At 41.4% G+C, this 23649-nt stretch overlaps 1 protein-coding gene across 1 annotated transcript in view; it reads right to left on the bottom strand.

Moving 5' to 3' along the window:
• Positions 1–23649, bottom strand: part of LOC114553062 (NACHT, LRR and PYD domains-containing protein 3-like) — a 256918-nt gene that overhangs the window by 232707 nt on the left and 562 nt on the right. The window contains exons 2-10 of the mRNA XM_028574157.1: positions 22988–23113; positions 21671–21851; positions 17558–17707; positions 17232–17348; positions 16588–16666; positions 16221–16428; positions 13823–15812; positions 11848–12021; positions 11342–11515 (exon numbers count right to left, since the gene is read on the bottom strand). Coding sequence (XP_028429958.1) covers positions 11342–11515; positions 11848–12021; positions 13823–15812; positions 16221–16428; positions 16588–16666; positions 17232–17348; positions 17558–17707; positions 21671–21747 — 2969 coding nt within the window. The 5' untranslated portion in view covers positions 21748–21851; positions 22988–23113. The remainder of the gene's footprint in view (positions 1–11341; positions 11516–11847; positions 12022–13822; positions 15813–16220; positions 16429–16587; positions 16667–17231; positions 17349–17557; positions 17708–21670; positions 21852–22987; positions 23114–23649) is intronic.

The following is a 23649-nucleotide window of genomic DNA, read 5'->3' on the forward strand; positions in this document are numbered from 1 at the left end:
TAAAGTACCAGGAGCATCTACACAGGCACTAAAATGTTCAGCACGACCAAACACAATAATTTCAGTCTTAATTCACACATTAAAACATGTTTACACCATTTATTAGTTTCATCTCTATGTTCTTATCTTACACACAAGTCCTTTTATTTCATTTTTGATGACATTGCTGTGATGTATTGCTCCTCTAATGGATCCATGTGAAGAATGAGGATGTAATGGAGGTGTGAGAGTGTCATGTGTTCCTCTGAGATGAAGTGAAGGACTAAATGGTTGAATCCAAGCTGCAGCAGTGCTGCTGTGTGCTGTCATGGTGTTTGATCAACAGAGAGAGCAGACAGACTCCAGGAGGACACATTTAAAAGATGCTTCTCCTGAAAGAAGAACTAAAGAACCAGCAGTCAGCTGGCTGCTTGTTCTGGAACATTCTCTCAGACAGACTGTCACTGCCCGATGTGAGTCGAGTGCCAATTTGAGTCGTGCATGCGTCACTTTGCGACAAATAACTAACGACTAAGTTAGCAATCAAACACAACAAAGGCTGTCCCTTGAATGGCATTTTGAGCTAACGTTAGCAATCAAAGAATCATAGATAGCTACAATGTTTTTGAAATGATTTCCATCTTCTGTTATTGTAAAGAGAAACATTTATTATTTTATGGATTTCACAAATTTCAGTATGACACGTTAGGCTGTACACTATTTAAATCTGAGCATGCCCAACTCACATCTGCACTCGACTAGAGTTGGTCTGACTCGGCTAACATTGGGTATGACACGTTATGCCGCAAACCGTTAAAATCAGAACATGCACGACTCACATCTGCACTCGACTCACATTGGGCAGTGACACAGACGTTGGGCCAACTGACCTTTGCACAACTGAGTTTGCACACTGATCCAACAAATACCAACAATCATTATAAAGATGGCAGCTCCTGTTGTCAGTTGGTCCTCTTTATAATGTTCATAAAACCATCTGCCAGTCCACACTGCCCAGACAGGAACAGACAAGACCGACTTTTGTCACCTAGTCCTACATTTTCATATTTGGTTTAATATAACATGGATAAAGTGGAGACCTTGTTGAGTGTGGCCAAAGTAGTTCTGGTCTACCTGGCCTGTAAAGCTGCTAGCCGTGTACAGGAGAGACGGCAAAGGATCAAAACGAGGAGGAGACTGTGGTGTAAACCTTGGATATTGCAACATGCAAAACAGGGTGTCTATCCTAACTTGTGTCAAGAACTTCACTCAGAAGATACTCCAGCTTTTGCGAATTTTGCTCCTTAAGCTTGAGGAATTAGTCACTATGGGAACTCCACTAATTGCCAGACAAAACCACCCATTTTAGAGACAGCATTTCGAGCAGTGAGAATGTTGCCATTGTGTCAAACACTAACAACTCCACCAGACCAGACTGGACATAAACTCTAACGACTCCATCCAACAAACGGCAACAAACACAGACGGCTGGCCCACACTGACCCAACTGTTGGAGTTTGTTGGCTTTTGTTGGCTTTTGTTGGAGTAGTGTGCGAGCTCCTTAAATAATATGGCGAGTGGATTGTGTCATTCAAAGGATACCCAAAAGGAGAAAGAGCAGGCTACCCTCCCTGTCGCTGCCAAAACCGTGTGGATTTATGAATTGATTTAATAGGGACTGCAGACGAGAGACCAGCGGCGACTAGGCGGCGAGTGCATGTTAGAGACATTTTCCCATGGCAACGTGGTGACGGCGAATGTTACAATTCGAATATGGAAAGCCAAAAGGGTCATAATACGTCACAATTCTCACAGCGTTTTGGACACCGTTCTTGGTGTCACCAGGTTTCTAATAAACACCACAAGATACTTATTAGACACCAGGGGTCCGTTTCAGAAAACAGGTTTAGTGAAAACTCTGAGTTAGTTAACCCTGAGATGAGGGAAACTGTGTTTTGTTTCAGAAAGAGAGGTGACTTAACCTCAGAGTCAGTTACTATGGTAACTTAACGTCAGAGTCAGTTACTATAGTAACTTAACCTCACAGTCAGTTACTATGGTAACATACCCTGACTCTGTGAACCTAACCTGGTCGGGAGCAAATTTTCTTCTTTTTCTCATTTCCTCATTCATTCATTCATTCATTCATTCATTCAGTCTTTATCAGGCGCATTTGTTATCGGCATGAAAAAAAAAAAAAAAAAATGTTGGTTTATTCACCATGTTAGGCAGACTATAAAACGTTATTTGTTTTTTTTAAACTACTAACAAGGCATTTCCTTTTGTCGACGATCCTGTTGATGAAGAAGCTGCTTTACTTCGCAGGTTGTTATATGTCGGGAGATGATATTGAAACCCCTGACATTTTAATTTCCAGATAAAGTCCTATTTGAGCGGTATCGTTTTTCTTCCCAGTCAGTTATGCCGCCTACATGACCATATCCGTCCTCATATCACTAACGTCACCAATCTATGCTCTTACATCCCAGCAGATTATTTCTGTCACATTATGTTTTTTTGCAAACTGCAGTTTTCTTTACAACATTGGTGAAGCGGATCATCTTATTATAGCCACTGTATGTCATGCTGCCTTTTTATTGTGGTGGTGCATTGAACATTGTTGGGTACTTGTAGGGTACAGATTTGATCATTGGCAAATTATCAAAGATGTTTTATCAATATTAATTAAGTTATGAATATGGTTATTAATAACTTTACCAAATCGACAAACAATCAAAACGGGGTACCACCCTGCAGGTCAGGGACCAATAATCAAACTGTGGAACAGTCTCATTTCTGTGGTAATCCTTCAAAGGAAACAAAGGAAGGGGTGAATCCGAGCACGGACCTGTTCAGCCAGCAACATAAATAATCACAGGCAACTGCTATTTAAGTATGATAGAATTTATTAACGTCACAATTATCAGTAGCCAATCAATAATCCCTCAATAATAAAACATATATACCTTTTACAATATCACAACCAAAACAAAAGCAAACAAAGCAGCATGTGTCATGGACACGTCTGTGTGTGTGTGTGTGTGTGTGTGTGTGTGTGAGAGAGAATGAGTGAAAGAGTATGTTGAAAGATTACAACATAAGCACAAACAAAAGTCTGTAATTTGAAGTTTCTGAATCCAACAAAGTAACCCACAGCAAAGTATGATTTTCATGATGTGGTGGAAGCAAGCCATCTATTTATCTTCCTGAACTGAATGGTTGTGTCCCATTGCAGAATAAAATACTTCCAAATGTCCCATCCATCTTGACGCCTGTGTTATATGAGTCAGTTTAAAGGTTAACAGAGTGGTCAAATTACTAGCACAGGTGTAAATATATGATAAAAAGACGTTTTTCCTAGCATGACTCCACTTTCACCCAACGTCTCATTTTAAACAGTTTGTTGTTTGTCCCACACCGAGGAAACTATTCTCGCTTGTACTTTGGTATGGTATGCTAGGCCGTGTGTTAGCACTGTACAAACGCTAGGCCGACTCCACGTGGTTAAGCTAGCAGGATTAGCTCGGAAGCTACGTGACTAGCTTGTGTCTGTGTGTGTGTGTATGTTAGTAAAAGAAGAAAGGGTAAAGAAAGAGACAAACTGATCTTATTTATCAATAATGACCAGCCCCCTCAGCCACTCCGGTCTGGACCAAACGTGCAGTTAGGACAGACTCTGGGACTTTTGTCTTACTGAGGGAAAACATCATTATAACCACTTCAGTGGCCAACAGCTGATTTTCCACGATTTTCTCGCAGACAGTAACTAAACTCCGTGAAAGGAGTGATAGCAGGTAGCAATTACAGTTTTACCAAGCTACTCAAGACAACATATCAACAGTATCGTGATCAATGATACTTTCACAGAAACAGATTAATAATCACATACGGACCAGTACATGATTAACATCAGATCACATTAATGGCAAACAATGGTAGCAATACCTTTGCTCATTAATAAAACAAACACACAAATTCTAACGTCTGCCCAGAACTGTGTAAAAGCCTCCTTACAGTGTGTGTTGTTTGTCAGTTAATCTCTCGCCAGAGGTTAACGACCGGTTTCGTCCAGAGCAGCGGACGACATGCAATCCAAGTCGACAAGCAAGAGAACGGGAACGTTGTCCTCTTTTCCTTGAATCCGGGCCGATTAAACCCGCTGCAGATGTGAGGAAGTACTGGGTTAGTATTCCCTCGGATCCCTTTTATATCAGAAAGATATTAAATGTCCCAGTTCAATCTCGACCAGCGAGGTGATGCTGGCTAGCTAGTTCGAACAAATGTGTCTTCTGTCAGTAAATGAATCACTGTGAAGAGCTTTGAAACACGATCGCTGAAAGCTTTTATGTCAAATGTCCCATCCATCTTGACGCCTGTGTTATATGAGTCAGTTCAAAGGTTAACAGAGTGGTCAAATTACTAGCACAGGTGAAAATATATGATACAAAGACGTTTATCCTATCATGACTCCACTTTCACTCAACGTCTCATTTTAAACAGTTTGTTGTTTGTCCCACACCGAGGAAACTATTCTCGCTTGTACTTTGTCCCCTTTTATTGTCTTGATTTCATTCCCCGTTCTCTGTTTTCTTGTCCTCCTTCTCTCCGTGTGTGTTTGACCTCTTTTCATTCCTCATTTCATGTCTTTATTTGCTAATACTATATCCCTTTATTTACTATATATACATAGATTATGGTAGTCATTATTTTAAAAACCTCATCACATTCTTTTTCTTTTCCATCAATCTGCTGATGTATGCTCTCCTATCAACACTTTATCAATGGACATACTTTTCACATTCCTTTCAGACCATTTCATTGTGTAACCGGTGACGTCCCAAACGCTCTCATTCTATTGACAACACATGAGCCTTGGGTTATCTTCCTGTGCAACTATGTGTTTTTCTGGGTTACATGTTTTTCTCACTTTTGTAGCATTTCCTGACACTTTTCCTCATGTTTTTCTCTGTTTATTGCTATTTTCTGCTCCTTTTCTAACCTTTCTTTCAAGCTTTTTCCCCTCACTTTTGTCACTTATTTCTACCTTGACCAGGAACACATCTCAGCAACTTTATGCTTTTATTGTGAAAAGAGACTAAAATCAAAACTAAACATGACACAAGTCAACGCCATTTCTACAATTTCATGATCACAGCTTCCATCTTTAAAGAAGTTTACAATGTTCACCCAGAATCTGTTCAATCATTCTTAATTATTTTATACAAAGTTCATAACAATAAGCTGAAATATTTCTGTTAGTGTGATCCTGTACAGACTCAACTGATCAGCAGTGAGAAACAGGAGGAGAGTCTCCGTCCGACACAGAAAAAAGAGACACTGAGGAACCACGAGACCAGATCCTGACCTTAGGAGACCCAAACCCAAACCCAGGATAGAGAGGCTGAGTGAATGTGGTGTTGAAGGTGTAGAGGTGGATCAGTGAGTCAGAAGAGACTGAGTAGAAGGACAGAGAGCCAGCAGGACAGTCCACATACACTGCTACTCTACGAGAGACAGAGGAGGAGATGAATGTTTTTCTGTTATTGTGCCAGACAGAGTAACCACCAGCAACAGAGCAGCTCAGACTCCAGGACTGATCATTACGTCCAAACCAACAGTCACCTCTCCTGCTGATTCCTCTGTAACTCACTGATATATTAGCATCTCCTCTCAACTCAACCTCCCAATAACAGCGACCAGTCAGACCATCTCTACACAGCAGCTGAGGACACCAGTAGTCAAACCTCTCTGGATGATCAGGATATGGCTGATCCTCCTCCACTAATGTCACCTTCCTGTTGTCAGACAGTTTGAGTTTTCTGTTCACTGTGTTTGTGTCGAATGTGAGTTCACAGGAATCTGACGGAGAGAAGGAGACACAACACAGCTGCAGTTATTAACCAATCAGCACTTTGATGACGACATCAGATGGTTGTATAAGTGATGTCACAGTTTGGTGAATGAAATTAAAAACACACTTACACTTCCTCAGACCTGGTGTCAACCATCTGACTCCAGCAGGCTCCACCCTGAAAGGGGGGGGGCATAACATTCAATTCAATTTTATTTATAGTATCAAATCATAACACGAGTTATCTCAAGACACTTCACAGATAGAGTAGGTCTAGACCACACTTTATAATTTACAAATCCCCAACAATTGCAGTAATTCCCTCAAGAGCAAGCAGTGCGACAGTGGAGAGGAAAAACTCCCTCTTGGGAAGAAACCTCGAACAGACCCAGGCTCTTGGTGAAATGAAAAAACATAAGGACTTTTAAGGAGTTTTAAGTTCATTCTTAAATGCGGTGACAGTTTCTGCCCCCCAAACCCAGATCGGGAGCTGGTTCCATAGGAGAGGAGCCTGATAACTGAAGGCTCTGGCTCCCAGTCTACTCTTAGAGACTCTAGGTACCACCAGTAACTCTGCATTCTGGGAGCGCAGTGCTCTAGTGGGACAATAAGGTATTAGGAGCTCTTCTAGATATGATGGTACTTGACCATTTAGAGCTTTGTAAGTCAGGAGAAGGATTTTAAATTCAATCCTGGATTTTACAGGAAGCCAATGCAGAGAAGCTAATACAGGAGAAATATGATCTCTTCTCTTAGTTCTTGTGAGAACACGTGCTGCAGCATTCTGGATCAGCTGGAGAGTCTTAAGGGACTTATTTGAGCAACTTGACAGTAGGGAGTTACAATAGTCCAGCCTGGAAGTAACAAATGCATGGACTAGTTTTTCAGCATCGTTTTGAGACAGGATATTCCTAATTTTGGCAATGTTACGAAGGTGAAAAAAGGCTATTCTTAAGGTTTGTTTTAAGTGGGCGTTGAAGGATATATCCTGATCAAAAATAACTCCTAGATTTCTGACAGTAGTGCTGGAGGCCAGGACAATACCATCCAGAGTAGCTATGTCTATCACTCAGAGAGGGGGGAGAGAGAGAGAGAAAAAAAGAAAGAGAGAGATGTTTTATTGAAGGACAGAAATGACAAATAGTTTTAAACTGAGATAAAAATTAAAAAAAAAAGAGGAAAACTGCGAGAAGAACACTTTTGGAAAGAAAATCACCAAGGAAGTCAAGACAAGAGAAGACAAAGATGAGCTAACTCTGCTAACACGACAGCTAAATCTGCTAACACGACAGCTAAATCTGCTAACACGACAGCTAAATCTGCTAACATGACAGCTAAATCAGCTAACACAACAGCTAAGGACAGAGAAGAGGAGCAAGAAGGATATGCTACGCTAAGCTAAGGACCAAAAGGCTCACACTTGGCTAATCTAACAGCTAACTCTGCTAACACAACACCTAACTTGGCTAACCTAACAGCTAACTCTGCTAACACGACAGCTAACTCTGCTAACACAACAGCTAACTCTGCTAACACAACAGCTAACTCTGCTAACACAACAGCTAACTCTGCTAACACAACAGCTAACTCTGCTAACAACAGCTAAGGACAGAGAAGAGGAGCAAGAAGGATATGCTAGGCTAAGCTAAGGATCAAAAGGCTCCAAAACAAAGGAAAAAAACACCAAAGACTAGCACCGTCTCCTTCCCACTCAAGAGAAGCTGTAGTAGAGTAGTAACGTAAGCTTCCTTCATACCCACAGTAGTTTAATTTGTAATTTCTACCTCAAGAAACCAAGGCTAGCCTGTCCTAACTTAACACAGCGTGCTAAGTAGCAGCAGAGGGAGCAGCACAGCGACAGTTAGGACCTGAAACAATGTTGGGATCTCCCGAGGGAGAGCCCTGCCTCCTTGTGATTGGCTACCAAAAAGAAATTAAAAGTACACAGGCCAAGAAAGCTTACAAACACAAACAACTCAGAAAACCCAGAGGCCTTGACTGCAGATATATGCCACACAGGAGGAATTAGTAACCTACTACTGTACACGGACAGTACTGATGCGTGGCATAAAGCTATCTGTGCCCACTATGACCATCACAAGAAGAGAGAAAAATGCAATGGGATACAGATAGTCATTGAAGATGTAGAGAAGACAGCCCACCTCTCACGGTCACTGTCTACCACAATGGGACCATCATGTTTCAAGGCAATGAGGCCAGTTTCAGCTCCATCAAAGCTCGGGCAGAGACTGAGAAACAGAGACAAAAGAAGATTACTGCTGTAATGGCGTTTTTCCATTGCCATTTTTAAATAGTTTAGCCAGCTGTGTTTTCTTGCTGCCTCCAACCTCATTTGAAACAAAATGTGTCTTCTGGCTGTGGCAACAACAACACACCTTCCAAGTTCTGTGTATCACGTTATGTCACAGCAGTTTCCTTTGGCGCGCTATGATGACCAGCCACGCTCGCCTCACGCATGAGGTGGTACTAAATCTACAATGAAAAAAGGAGGACGGGGGAACCGCGGCCGAGTCGAGTTGCACCAAGTCGAGCCGAGTAGAGCTGGTACTAGCAGTGGAAAAACGCCAAATGACAGGAGCTGCAGCAGGACAGACAGGCTATGGGCAGAGATCCCACTGCTGTAAGAGAGGAGATACAGCAGGACAGACAGGCCATGGGCAGAGAGCTCACTGCTATAAGAGAGGAGCTGCACCTGAGAGAGCAAACCATCCTCAAGGAGCAGCTCCACAGTCTGGGAGCCAGCCAACACCAACCACAACCCTTCATCAGCATCAACAGCCCCGCTCAACCTGAACCACAGCCATCCACCTCCACCCTGACTAACACCAGACCATCACAACAACCTGCAGTAATGCCCACCCCCGACCCACATAGAGAGGTCACTACCAACAAGCCTAAAACATCTGGAGAGCAACATTAAACCAGTGATGCTGAGATCATTATCCTTATAGATTCTTATTCTTATCTTATAGAAATTTGTGAATGAGGAGAAGCTTTTCCCCATACAAAAAGTCACTAAAATTCAATGCCCCAGGATTGTCAATAGCCCTTACACAGCCTGGAGGTGTGTTAGGGGTCATTGTCCTTTTGAAAAATAAATGATGGTCCAACTAAACGCAAACCGGATGGGATGGCATGTCGCTGCAGGATGCTGTGGTAGCCATGCTGGTTCAGTATGCCTTCTAATTTGAATAAATCCCCAACAGTGTCACCAGCAAAGCACCCCCACACCATCACACCTCCTCCTCCATGCTTCACGGTGGGAACCAGGCATGTAGAATCCATCCATTCAACTTTTATGCGTCGCACAAAGACACGGCGGTTGGAACCAAAGATCTCAAATTTGGACTCATCAGACCAAAGCAGAGATTTCCACTGGTCTAATGTCCATTCCTTGTGTATCTTGGCCCAAACAAATCTCTTCTGCTTGTTGCCTCTCCTTAGCAGTGGTTTCCTAGCAGCTACTTGACCACTTGGGGACACATTCAAAGTTTTCGCAATTTTCCGGACTGACTCACCTTCATTTGTTTAAGTAATGATGGCCACTCATTTCTCTTTACTTTGCTGATTGGTTCTTGCCATAATATGAATTCTAGCAGTTGTCCAATAGGGCTGTCGGCTGTGTAAAAACCTGACTTCTGTACAACACAACTGATGGTCCCCACCCCATTAATAAGGGAAAAGATTCCACTAATTAACCCTGACATGGCACACCTGTGAAGTGAAAACCATTTCAAGTGACTACTTCATGAAGCTCATTGAGGGAACACCAAGGGTTTGCAGCGCTATCAAAAAAGCAAAAGGTGGCTACTTAGGAATCTAAAATATAAGACATGTTTTCAGTTATTTCAAACTTTTTTGTTAAGTACATAATTCCACATGTGTTCATTCATAGTTTTGATGCCTTCAGTGAGAATCTACAATGTAAATAGTCATGAAAATAAAGAAAACTCATTGAATGAGAAGGTGTGTCCAAAATTTTGGCCTGTACTGTATATTGTGGAAAGAGCATTTTGAGGGACTTTTTGAACTTAGAGTCGGTACTCTCCCAGCATAAGAGGAATTTTAATGAATAATTGGTCCACACAACGGTGTACGTCTCTGATTGATCACATGAGCCATGTAGCATCGGCAACTGAACTTAAACCTCTAGCTAACTAGTCTGCTGAAAGAGTATATTAATGCTTCATCCACACACTCTCCCACCGGGTACCACTCCTCTCCACAAAAAAATGGGAAAATGAGGCTACAATTTGCAAAAACTAACTAAATTGGACAGTTAAAACTGTACAAATGTTGCCTGGTCTGATGAGTCTCGGTTTCTGTTGAGACATTCAGATGGTAGAGTCAGAATTTGGCGTAAACAGAATGAGAACATGGATCAGTCATGCCTTGTTACCACTGGGCAGGCTGCTGATGGTGGTGGTGTAATGGTGTGGGGAATGTTTTCTTGGCACACTTTAGGCCCCTTAGTACCAATTGAGCATCGTTTAAATGCCACAGCCTACCTGAGCATTGTTTCTGACGATGTCCATCTCTTTATGACCACCATGTACCATCCTCTGATGGCTGCTTCCAGCAGGATAATGTACCATGTCACAAAGCTTGGATCATTTCAAATTGGTTTCTTGAACATGACAATGATTTCACTGTACTAAAATGGCCCCCACAGTCACCAGATCTCAACCCAATAGAACATCTTTGGGATGTGGTGGAACGGGAGCATTGTGCCCTTGATGTGCATCCCACAAATCTCCATCAACTGCAAGATGCTATCCTATCAATATGGGCTGACATTTCTAAAGAATGCTTCAATGCAGCCAATCATTGGGAATAAGATACAATAACATGAAATGTTGTATTGTTAAATGATTACCTTCTCTCTTTTGTGTCTCTGTCCCTTCCTTCTCTCTTCCTCATCCCTCGGTTTCTTTTCCTCCTCATGCCTGTTAATACTCTCTCTCCTTTGTCTCTCTTCCTCTCCTCCTTTTTCTGTTCTTTTGGCAGCGTTTGCACATACTTAATTGCTGTCTTTTCGCTTTTTTCTTTTATTTGAGCCACTTGGGTAACTTTGTTTCATTTTTGCATTTAGACTTTTTGTGTACGTTCCAGTCCTCCTGTCACTTTGTGTTTATCTTTTGCGCCATGCACCAGTACGGACTAGTCCATTTCATTGTGAAAGTAGAGGGTGTATTACAGACTAGTCAATTTCATTTGTGAAAGTAGGGGGTGTATTACGGACTACGGACTAGTCCATTTCATTGTTATATTTCAAAGGCTATCTGTTAACGTTGAAGACGTGAACAGGGGGTGTATGTGTAGGGATACACCCCCCTCTACAACTTCAACGTTTCAACGTATTTCCTAAGAATATTAATACAATTTACCAGATAGGGTTAACAACAGGGGGTTATCATTCTAGTTCCTGTAAATGTTCTCCTTTAAAACTTCCTACACAAATATCTCCTTTATGTTCATCAGTGTTTGTACCTGAGAGTGTCCAGTCTGCAGAGAGGATCCTCCAGTCCCTCTGACAGTAGCTTCACTCCTGAGTCTCCTGCATGATTGTAGCTCAGGTCCAGCTCTCTCAGATGGGAGGGGTTGGAGCTCAGAGCTGAGACCAGAGAAGAACAGCCTTCCTTTGATATCAGACAGCCTGACAGACTGAAAACACACAGAATAACACACAGGAACCCTCTGTCAACATGTAGAGCCATGTGTTTGTTTTATGTTTGATTGTTGTCCAGATACATTTTGGTCCAGATTTAGAATACACTTTTAAAATCATCTGTGGTATTTAATTATTTAACAACAAAAACAAACTATGAAAAATCCTCATGGAAAGTAATTGAGTCTAGAAATTAATAATTATATAATTAATAACAACTCCGAAGTTTATTGTAGCAGCAGAAACAAAGCAACACATCAGCTGTTTATCAACTAAACTTAATCAGAGTTTAAATGGATATCAGTTGAATGGGTTAATGAATCCTGACCTGAGAGTCTCCAGTGTGCAATGTGGACTCTTCAGTCCATCAGAGATCAGCTTCCCTCCTGAATCCTGCAGGTGGTTGTTACTCAGGTCCAGCTCTCTCAGACTAGAGGACTGGGAACTGAGAACTGAGGACAGAGCTTCACAGCTTCTCTCTGACAGGTTACAGCCACTCAGTCTGGAGAGGCAACAGGAAGGAAACACGTTTATATTTAACTCCTGTTGAAAGATAGGAGTATTTATTGATGGATTTAAGGGTAGTTTAAATTTAAAGTGCCCATATTATGAAAAAATTATGTTTTCTGGTATTAGATTTGGGGTGTTATTTTGTGTCTCTGGTGCTTCCACAGGCATACAAACTTGGGGAAAAAAAATCATCCACGCTGTTTTGAGTTAGATACGGTCTCTGAATGTATCCTGCCTTCCGTCTCCGGGTGAGCTGGTCAAAATTGGCAGGGCCGCCAACGTAATGGCCGAAACATTTAACTATTCACACCCACCACCTCCTACCATCAGAACATACGTATGTTTCGTGTTCCCAAATCACAAGGAAAGAGAGATGTTGAATAGATTATTTGCTATATTAGAGATTCAAAAAATAAATGCATTAAATTAACTGGTTTGTCTGTGTCTTTAAGTTTTTGGGGTGTATATATTAAACTGTTCAAGCTGACAGTCTAAAATAACATTAACTCAAACTAAACAATGGAAAAAGCAGGATACAGCTAAATTAAGACTTTACAGTAATAATAAAAGGCAAGTATTGATTGATTGTATTTTAAATTAGCACAAGTAAAGTAGACCTGAAGTAACAGCGGTTATTTTCAGGTTTTATTTTGAGGGTCTTTTAAAGTTATTACATGCTGTCTCAGCTAATGGTTAGCCGAATTAGCTGTTATCTAAACTAACGTTAGCTTCCTGGTGGAGGCAAACGGCAGAACGCTACAACTACGACCGGAAGCGTGGAACAGATCGTGCAGTTTTGTTAATCCTCGTAAAACAGGATTATCATCTGTGCATACGCGAACATCATGCACATGATGGAACGTGCTGGCAGCACAGATCAGGTATCGACAGTTGGTCTAAACTCTCCCCGTTACCATGGTAACAGTTAATGTGTGGGGTGGGGGCAAATAAGCAGCAGCTCATAAATATATAATGAGCAGCAGAAACAGCACACTCTGAAGGGAATGAATGAGTCTAATAGAGGTAGGTAAGAATCTTTTCCAACAAGCTATTTCCAGCAAACAACTCCAAAACATGTTTTCTGGAAGTCATAGAACTATTTTAACTTGTTGAAATATAGAAATAGGCACTTTAATAAAGCATAACGTTTAGAGAAATATCATATAAGAAGATAAATAATGATTGTGTTTATATGTTGAGTTTGGACTTTTGGTAATACAGTATATGAAATCCCCTCTCAGCATGTTTAAATATATGCTGCTCTATTCTAAACAAGTTGGAAACATGATCATTAATCGTGACTGAATTAAGGAATATTAAACGAGAGGGTGTGATTATAGGTCAATATTGGCAGGACAGTGATGCGGCCAAGACCAAGGCGCTGGCTGAAGTGATAATATGATGTTAAATCAAACTCTCTTGTGTAATAAAGTGATTATATAACAACGGTTACCAACTAAATAAAACTTATAATCAAATTGTATTCATATTGTGGGGCAATTCGCTCTACAAATAAAGAAAAGCAATAGAGAGGATTTTTAGTCCCTCCATGTCAAACGTTAGTCAGTCAGTCATCTTAAGCTTACATTTTCTTTGTAACAGTAGAGATTGTGGAATTTTCCAAAACGTAATAACTACCGCACATATAAACACCAAACTGCTTAGCTAACTTAATCCAATTATAACAAAAATATCTACGGAAAAAAATATTTTATTGGAAGGAAACAAGTTATTATATTTAACTCCTGTTGAAAGATATAAGGAGTATTTTATGATGAATAAATCCCACTTACAGAGCTTTGTTGGAGGCTTTGACCACTGGTAGCAGCCTCAGAAGAGCCTCCTCTGAAGCACCGTATTTCTTCAGGTCAAACACGTCCAGATCTTTCTCTGATGACAGTAAGATGAAGACCAGAGCTGACCACTGAGCAGGAGACAGTTTATCTGTGGAGAGACTTCCTGAACTCAGGGACCGCTGGATCTGCTCCACTAGAGAACAATCATTTAGTTCATTCAGACAGTGGAACAGATTGATGCTTCTCTCTGCAGACAGATTCTCATTGATCTTCTTCTTGATGTACTCCACTGTTTCCTGATTGGTCACTGAGCTACTTCTTGTCTGTGTCAGCAGGCCTCGTAAGAGATTCTGATTGGTCTGCACAGAAAGACCCAGGAGGAAGCGAAGGAACAAGTCCAGGTGTCCATTTGGAGTCTGTAAGGCCTTGTCCACAGCACTCTGGTAGAAGTGTGTCTCTGCAGATAGAGGGTACATTGTTTGACCCTGGTAGAGGTTTGTCTCTACTGGTTGGTGGTACCTTGTTTGTCCCTGGTAGAGGCGTGTCTCTGCTGCTTGAGGGTAGATGGTTTGTCCCTGGTAGAGGCGTGTCTCTGCTGCTTGAGGGTAGATTGTTTGTCCCTGGTAGAGGTGTGCCTCTGCAGGTTTATGGATTGTATGTCCCTGGTAGAACTGCGTTGATGTTGTTGGTTCTTCTGACAGCAGGTTGACTCCAGAGTTGGTGAATGTCAGATGGACATGAAGAGCAGCCAGAAACTCCTGAACACTCAGATGAACGAAGCTGAAAACCTTGTCCCGGTACAGTCCTCTCTCCTCTTTAAAGATCTGTGTGAATATTCCTGAGCACACTGAGGCTGCTCTGATATCAATGCCACACTCTGTCAGGTCTGATTCATAGAAGATCAGGTTACCTTTCCGCAGCTGCTCAAAGGCCAGTTTTCCCAGAGACTGGATGATCTTCCTGCTCTTTTTATTCCAGTGTGGATCTGTCTCAGCTCCTCTATCATACTTGATGTTCTTCACTTTGGACTGAACCACCAGGAAGTGGATGTACATCTCAGACAGGGTCTTGGGCAGTTCTCGTCCCACTCTGGTCTTCAACATGTCCTCCAGAACTGTAGCAGTGATCCAGCAGAAGACTGGGATGTGGCACATGATGTGGAGGCTTCGTGATCTCTTGATGTGGGAGATGATTCTGTTGGCCTGCTCCTCATCTCTGAATTTCTTCCTGAAGTACTCCTCCTTCTGTGGGTCAGTGAACCCTCTGATCTCTGTCACCATGTCAACACACCCAGGAGGGATCTGATTGGCTGCTGCAGGTCGTGTGGTTATCCAGAGGCGAGCAGAGGGAAGCAGATTCCCCCTGATGAGGTTTGCCAGCAGCTCAACCACTGAGGTGGACTTCGTAACATCAGTCAGGATTTTTGTGTTGTGGAAGTCCAGAGGAAGTCGACACTCATCCAGACCGTCAAAGATGAACACAACCGGGAACTCTTCAAACCTGCAGATTCCTTCTTCTTTGGTTTCACTAAAGAAGTGATGAACAAGTTCCACCAAGCTGAACTTTTCCTCTTTCAGCACATTCAGCTCTCTGAAGGTGAATGGAAATATGAACTGGATGTCCTGGTTGGCTTTATCTTCAGCCCAGTCCAGAGTGAACTTCTGTGTTAAGACTGTTTTCCCGATGCCAGCCACTCCCGTTGTCATCACTGTTCTGATTGGTTCATCTCTTCCAGATGGGGTTTTAAAGATGTCTTCTTGTCTGATTGTTGTTTCTGGTCTGTCTGGTTTCCTGGATGCTGTTTCAATCTGTCTGACCTCATGTTCAGCATTGACCTCTGCAGTCCCTCCCTTTGTGATGTAGATCTCTGTGAACATCTGATTCAGAAGGGTTGGGTTTCCTGCTATAGCAATCCCCTCAAACACACACTGGAACTTCTTGTTTAGGTTAGATTTGAGTTTATGCTTACAAACTCCAGCTGGACTTCCTGAATGAAAACAGAAAAAAAAAAAACTAATTTAGTAATTTTATAAAGAAAACAGGAACATACTTTGACCCTTCTCGGGATACATTAAAAGGTAAAGGTACTTTATTGTCACATACACATACATGCATTTAACAAATCCCTCAAGCCATTTACAACTCCAACTCCAGATCTTTGCCAGTGCCTTGCTAAAAAGGCATTGACTGGAGAACCTAGTACATGTTTTTTTTTATGTTGGGGGAAACCGGAGCACCAACGCAAACACGAGCAGAACATACAAACTCCACACAGAATGGCTCGGGATTTAAACCAGGAACCTTCTTGCCACAGTGCTAACCATCGGGCCACCACGCTGCCATAGTAAATGTCAAATTAATCCAGCAAGTTAAATCTTTAGAGAAATCCTCTTACTGCTCTGCAGACGGTCAGCCAGCTCGTCCTGCTTCATTCTCTTCAGAAAGTGCAGTGTGATCTTCAGAAATGCCTCTCTGCTGCTCCTCTGCTCTTCATCCTCACCCTCCCTCTGACTCTCTGAGCATTCTGGGTAATCTGGACTCAGAACCTTCTGGATCTTCTTCAGCTCATTCTTCACATAAGTGATGATGTTCTCCTCCAGCCACTAGAACAGACGGATTATATGAATGACAAATTAAACTGAAATCATGGAAGCAAACATATCTATGTTGGACAGCCTGACAATCAACTGGTCTGAAAAGTGCAGCATGGATATGATTGTGAACAGAATAGATGTGAAAGTAGTAGTTATACATGTAGAGACCATAAATATGGAGTCCAAGTGTGTTTGATGCTGCTGGGCAGACTGACCACTGGGAACCTCTGAGCTCTCCTGGTCCACTCTGTGGAGGAATCAGGAAGAATTAGCTCACATAATGTCTGTCCATACAGATACAAACACAAGGTAAAGTTCCTGTGACTTAAAGTGTTGATTACAACGTTCAATCAATTGAATCAACAGAAAGAACTAAGAAGTAAACAAGGGCTACAAATTTGGTTGGCCTAAAGGACTCCTGAAGCAGCAGACTGGTCTGAGTGAGGAAGACTGCTCACTTTGCCCGGTCAGCTCCCAGATGACGTCATGTTCTGCTGTGTGTTTAGAAATGGTGAATATATGGGTGCCTGGGTGGCCTAGTGGTAGAGCCATCCATATGTAGAGGCTCAGTGCTCGACGCAGAGGTTGTGGGTTTGATTATGACCTGTGACACTTTCCTGCATGTCATCCCCCCCCTCCCCTTTCATGTCTAGGCTGTCACTAATAAAGGCCTAAATACCAAATAAAAAGAAGAGGTAATTTTACAGCTCACAGCAACTTAATACAATCTAGTCTGACAGAGATGATGCTTATGTGAAATACTTCTAAAATACTATGTCTATGAATCTCATTATATGATACTGATAACTTACTTTCTGTCAGATGGATGTCTTTGTTTAAAATAAATTAAAGCATGCTTTGACTGGTCGGTCTTAAAGGACAAACAGCTGGGTCCAGGCTCAGGAGACTCTGGTCCCTGCTGCTGGATCCTGAAACAAAAACAGATAAATGTGCATATTGAAAAAATCTTTTAACATAGACAACAACTGTTTTTATTTCAAATATTAGTAATGTGTGTCAGTTTTTAATTATTTCCTTCCATCATACTACGGATAAGAACTGATACTTATACCAAATATAATAATGCAACAGGCTATATAAATAATTTGTTAACAGCTGAATGCTAATAACGACTTACTTTTTGTCAGAAACATGTTTAAAATTCATAATATCGGCCTTTGACCGGTTGCTCTTAAAGGACACACAGCTGGGTTCAGGCTCAGGATCAAGTTCAGGTTCAGGTTCAGGTTCAGGTTCAGGTTCAGCAGGGTCTGCTCTGTGATGGGTCCTGATAGAAAAACACATTTATTGAGTGTCATGTTCAGTAGTCTCTTATAGCCAGACCTTCCTCCACAGCTCTGTGTCTGGATTTACCCTGCAGAGATCTGAGGAGCAGTTAACCATAGTCCTCACAAATCCACCAGAGTTTAGAACACCAACACAAAGACAGAGGAAGGGGACAGACATCTGGCTGAAGAGGAGGTACATCCGGCGGAATTTCCAGCGGCAACGGAACAATCCCGGAAATGAAAGTTGTGGATATAGACTAAATCTTTTCTAACAAATGTTTTGTTTAGGGCTGAAACAATTCATCGAGTAACGCAAATAATTCAATTATCAAAAATCCTCGAGGTAAATCATTTTGCCTCGAGGATCTTTAATAATCAATGTAGGTAACATTGATTAAAGGTTTGTTTAATCAATGTTACCTACATTGTATGGCTCACGGTGTTTTCGCACAGAGGATTATTACTGTTGCACACCGGGCTGACGCTGCTGCTGGCGACACATGCCATGAAGACAAAATGAAAAAAAGAGCGTAAGGGACTAAGAGAAGAGACAGGCTGGAGAGAACAACAGAAAGGTTCCAAAGTTTACAATCAGTTCAAACATGATTAAAAGTAAAACTCTGTATAGTGTGTCAAAATCGCTAGCTTACCACAATAATAGCACAACACCAAACACAACAACTAACAAAAACAAAAGGCAAGAAAATACATAGTGGCGACCACAATTTGATCTAAAGAGCCGACTTGTTGACTATCCCTTCAGAAAAACAGCTGACTGTTGACTCTGACTCAGACCCAGACTCTTGGTAGGCGGTGTCTGACGGGCCGGTGGGGGCCAGATGAACAGTGGTGATAACAGTCACATTAGAAGTCACAGTGACTTCGAAGGTTATCGTGGAAGTTCATGTCATAGCAGGGCACATCGTGTCATACTGAGTAGTGCAGTCTCCTATACCGGATCCTGACTACTCTGTACGTATGAACATCACAGCAGGGCGTTGCGGGATATAACGTGGCACTGCAGAGCACAGGTGGGTGTTGCGGATGCAGCAGGATGCAGCAGGACGCAGAAGGACGCAGCAGGATGCAGCCGGAGTAAACTCCCCAGAGCTAGGTTAGTAACAAGCATTTCTGGGACAGGATGTGTTGTTTAATTAATATCGATGGTGCGTTGCTGTGTAGAGAGGAATCTGCTGACCATAAAGGTTTATTCACATTGAGGAAATCAGCATCAATTGACAAGCCCTGCAGAGCTCGGAGAGGACAGCTTCTCAGATTCTCAAAAGTCACTCTGGCTTTCTTTGTTCGAACACGGTATATATTCTATAACATATGTAACATAGATGGGGGAGGAAACAATGCTTTGACCAATGGCTAAAAGCCAACTGGCCTTATCGCGAGGCCCCACTGATAAGTATTACAAATGTTTTCCAGAGAGGTATCTTCTGAAAGTAGAGTAAGGTTCATCTTGGTTTCTCTGTTACCCAAAGCTTAAATACAAGTCATATAGAATATGCCGATAAAATAGGATGACAATACACCTCAGATGCATACAAAAGTAACAAGTAGAGATGAGAGAGCAGCTCAGTGTGTCATAGGAAGGAAGGAACTTCCCCGGCAGTCTAGAATTATAATAGCATAACTAAGAGAGGCAGGTTAAAGAGAGGTGCCTGGTCGGGCTAGAACTCTCCCCAACCGGATCGGGCTGTACTGGCCTGCCTCCCTCTACTCTCACTATATTATTAATTATATAATAAATAAAACTGATGACTACGAAGAGAAGCAGGTGGGCCGGGTTAGGTGGATGCTGCAACTCCTCACTCCCTAATTATAAGCTTTATCAAAGAGGAGGGTTTTCAGTTTACTCTTAAATGTGGTGAGTTGGGAGAAAAAAAGTGGGAGCTGGTTCCACAGGAAAAGAGCCTGATAGCTGAAGGCTCTGGCCCCCAGTCTACTCTTAGAGACTTTAGGAACCACAAGTAGCTCTGCATTCTGGGAGCGTAGTGCTCTACTAGGACAATAAGGTACTAAGAGCTCTTCTAGGTATGATGGTGCTTGACCATATAGAGCTTTGTAGGTCAGGTGGAGGATTTTAAGCCAGTGCAGAGAAGCCAATACTGGAGAAATATGATCTCATCTCTTAGTTATCGTCAGAACACGTGCTGCAGCACTCTGAATCAGCTGGAGAGACCTTAAGGGACTTATTTGAGCAACCTGATAAGAAGGAATTGCAGTAATCTAGTCCAAAAGTAACGAATGCATGGACTATTTTTTCAGCATCGTTTTGAGACAGGATATTCCTAATTTTGGCAATGTTACGAATATGGAAAAAGGCTATTCTTGAGGTTTGTTTTAAATGGGCGTTGAAGGATATATCCTGATCAAAAATAACTCCTAAATTTCTGACAGTAGTGCTGGAGACCAGGGCAATACCATCCAGAGTAGCTATATCTTTAGATAATGAAGTTCGGAGGTGCGTTGGTCCCATCACAATAACTTCAGTTTTATTTGAGTTTAACATTAGGAAATTGTGGGTCATCCAGGATTTTATATCTTTAATACACGCTTGAAGTTTAGCTAACTGACCACTTTCGTCTGGCTTAATTGACAGATATAATTGGGTGTCGTCTGCGTAACAGTGAAAGTTAATTTTTAAGTTTCCTAATAATATTACCTAGAGGAAGCATGTATAAGGAAAATAGAATTGGTCCAAGCACTGAGCCTTGAGGAATGCCATGCTAACTTTAGCATGCTTGGAGGGTTTATCGTTAATGTTAACAAAGTGGGATCGCTCAGAGAAATAGGACTTAAACCAGTTTAGTGCGATTCCTTTAATGCCAACTAAGTGTTCGAGTCACTGTAACAGGATAGTATGGTCAATAGTGTCAAATGCAGCACTTAGATCTAGTAGAACAAGAATGGAGACAAGTCCTTTGTCTGCAGCAGTTAGAAGGTCGTTAGTAATTTTCACCAGTGCCGTCTCTGTGCTATGATTCTTTCTAAATCCTGATTGAAAGTCATCAAATAAACTATTGCTATGTAGAAAATCACATAACTGATTAGCAACCACCTTCTCAAGGATCTTGGATAGAAAGGGAAGGTTAGATATAGGCCTATATACAGATACAGGTTGAAACTTGTAGTTCTGAAAGTTAAGTTGCACTACTTAAGGTAAGGTTTTATATATGTTTATTGTATGCCTTAGTTTGAGGTTGTTATTGTATTTCTTTAAAAAATATTGTAATATGTCACTTAAATGCACTATGTTTAATTTTTTAAGAGATGATATTGTAAGCAATGTAGGCAATACAATGTAGCTTTTTCCAAAAATTAAACCAAACTATTGTATACTATTGCTCTTCAATTCAATTAAACTTTGAGTATTTCTTATCCGATTACTCAATTAATCGATGGAATAGTCGGTAGAATACTCGAGTACTAAAATAATCGATAGCTGCAGCCCTTGGTTTGTTACTGATGTTATTAAGTAAATGAAAAAATTCATACCACCAATCTGGCAATGAGAGACTAAGAAATAACAAAAGGAGTCATAAAAGCTGGAAGGTTGGTAATAATACATTTTGGTGAATTTGGGAACGTTTTTATGAAACTAATAATAAAGGTTATTGTATACCGGTGGCTGCCTTTCCCAGGTAAAAGCGGGGAACAGAGCAGCAGACAGATGGGGATATAAGATAGGGTCAGACCACCTGAGAATGTGCTCTGAGTCATCGGATCTTAATGATTTACATCTCTACTTAAAGCTGTCCACTTGTGATCTTATCACTCAGATCAGGTTTTAATACCAGGTGAAAACAGCGCCATAGATATCCCAGAGTTCACCTGGATGACAGGCTACAGTGGGCTGGAACCCACAGCCCACAGAGACCCTCTACATGAAGACCCCACACCCAATGAGACAACACTACTTCTAGTTTGTTGGAGGTTTCAGAACAACTCACCTCAGTCTTCGGCTCTTTATTTCAATATGTTCCTCCCCTTCGTTCTGTATTAACCTCTTCCTTCTCCTCTCCTCCATTTTAATTGGTCTGTCCCTTACAGGTCGCCTTCTTTTTTAAAGTAGTGGTGTCTTCATGGACACAGCTGGGTTTAGGTTCAGCAGGGTCTGGTTTCTGATGGGTCCTGTTAGAACGAGAGGAAGACCACTTTTTAATCTCCAGAACCAGAAGCTGCTGGAGAAACTAGAAGCTATCAAGCAGAAAATAAAGTCTGAAGCTCTTCACTGAATGATTTCTGCTCTGCTCATCCTGCTCTATGGAAGACTGAGGTGCAAATATTCGGTGGCAGGGAGATAAGGGTTTATCCTTCAAGAAAAGGTTACATTTAAAAAATAAAATGCAATTTTGCATAATGTTGGACTATAATTAGCCCCATAAGTGTGTGTCTTAAACTTTGGAAAAGCTAGATCAGATGATAAACACTCAGAAAGATTGAAGACAAAACTACAATCAAAAAATCTGAGAAAGGACTTTTAGTTAGTTAGTTTTGATGATCATATTGACTTCACAGTAATTCAGTTAGGTGGTACGTAAAACGGCCTTCTAACCTTACAATGGTAGAGAAATCCTGCCAAATGCTGCCAGTTCATATCTATGTTCTCATCCTTTAATAAGAATATACAGTCCTTTTGACAGTGTCTTTTGACTTTAACTAAACTCACAAAATCACAATAGCTGGCACAAAAATCACAATTAGATGTTTAGGCAGGATTTATAGGAGCTTTTTAGAAGTTCTTATTCCTTTTTTAAAATTTTTAATTCCTTTTTTAAGGTTTTTGTCAAGTTTTCAGACATTTTCGTTGCTTTTTTCTATGTTTTTCTTGCTTTTTCAGAGTTTTAGCCTTTTGGGAATATGTTTTGACAATTTTTGACTTTCTTTTCAATATTTTAGCCTGAAGTCTACCGAGGAAGCCAGCTGTAAATGACGATTGCATTTCATTGGACAATTCTGTTGTATAAGGACAATAAAGCCGAACCTTGAACCCTTTATCAGAACCATTAGAGTTGTGTTGTGTCTCACTTTACTCTGATGGAGACGACCATTTGTTTTCTGACAGCTTGAGAAAGGAAATAAAGATCAGCTGTTGGATTCCAGTAAATAACCAACATGTAGATTTATCTTCAACACAAGAGTCATCCACACTTTCTCAGAAAATAAGAAGTGAAGCAGAATCATTATATTTAACATTACAGAGCCAGAAATTAACCCTGACGAGACCAAAGACTAACGTGGTGTTAAAGTATCAAACAGCAACTTACATTTTCTTCAAACAGTCCAAAGAGTTGATGAAGAAGAGTTGATGAAGAAGAGGGTCTCTCTCTCTCCACCTTCAGAGAAATCTCTGACAAAGGTGAGCTGTTCCCTGGAATGAGTCCCAGCTCCACCTGTCAGGAAGCAGGCAGGCAGCAACAGGAGCAGATTTTCACAATAAAATGACATTTGGACATTTGGAGGCAAGACTGAGAATCAATCTCACGTTTCTGTCTTGTCGATGTTTGTTCAGGCTTGGACCCCCCCCCCATCTTCAAACTCAGCCTTCATTTAGATCTCAACTACACAGCTAGCTGTAAAATTTTCTGACTGCAGCCTCACGGTTGGGACAGACGTATACACACCTGACAAAGTATATAAAACCTCCTCTGTAGTAGTTCAACACAAACTAGATCAAAGAAGGTGAAATCTGCACAACAGCTAAATGCTCCGGAAAAATCCTTCAATAGTGCAACAAAGGCACACAACATCTCGGCCCACAAGCTGGCCTTCCTCAGGTGTATTTGATATCAATGACCCATGACCCTGATCTGTTTTCATCATGTCACATGGTCAGAGGTCATGTGATATGGGAAAAATAAACATACATTGAAATACTATTCAGCTTGGGTAATTAAGATGAGTAGTTTCAGACTACCAGATTCTCATG

Source organism: Perca flavescens, chromosome 3 (assembly GCF_004354835.1).
Source record: "Perca flavescens isolate YP-PL-M2 chromosome 3, PFLA_1.0, whole genome shotgun sequence".
In the NCBI taxonomy this organism is placed as follows: domain Eukaryota; kingdom Metazoa; phylum Chordata; class Actinopteri; order Perciformes; family Percidae; genus Perca; species Perca flavescens.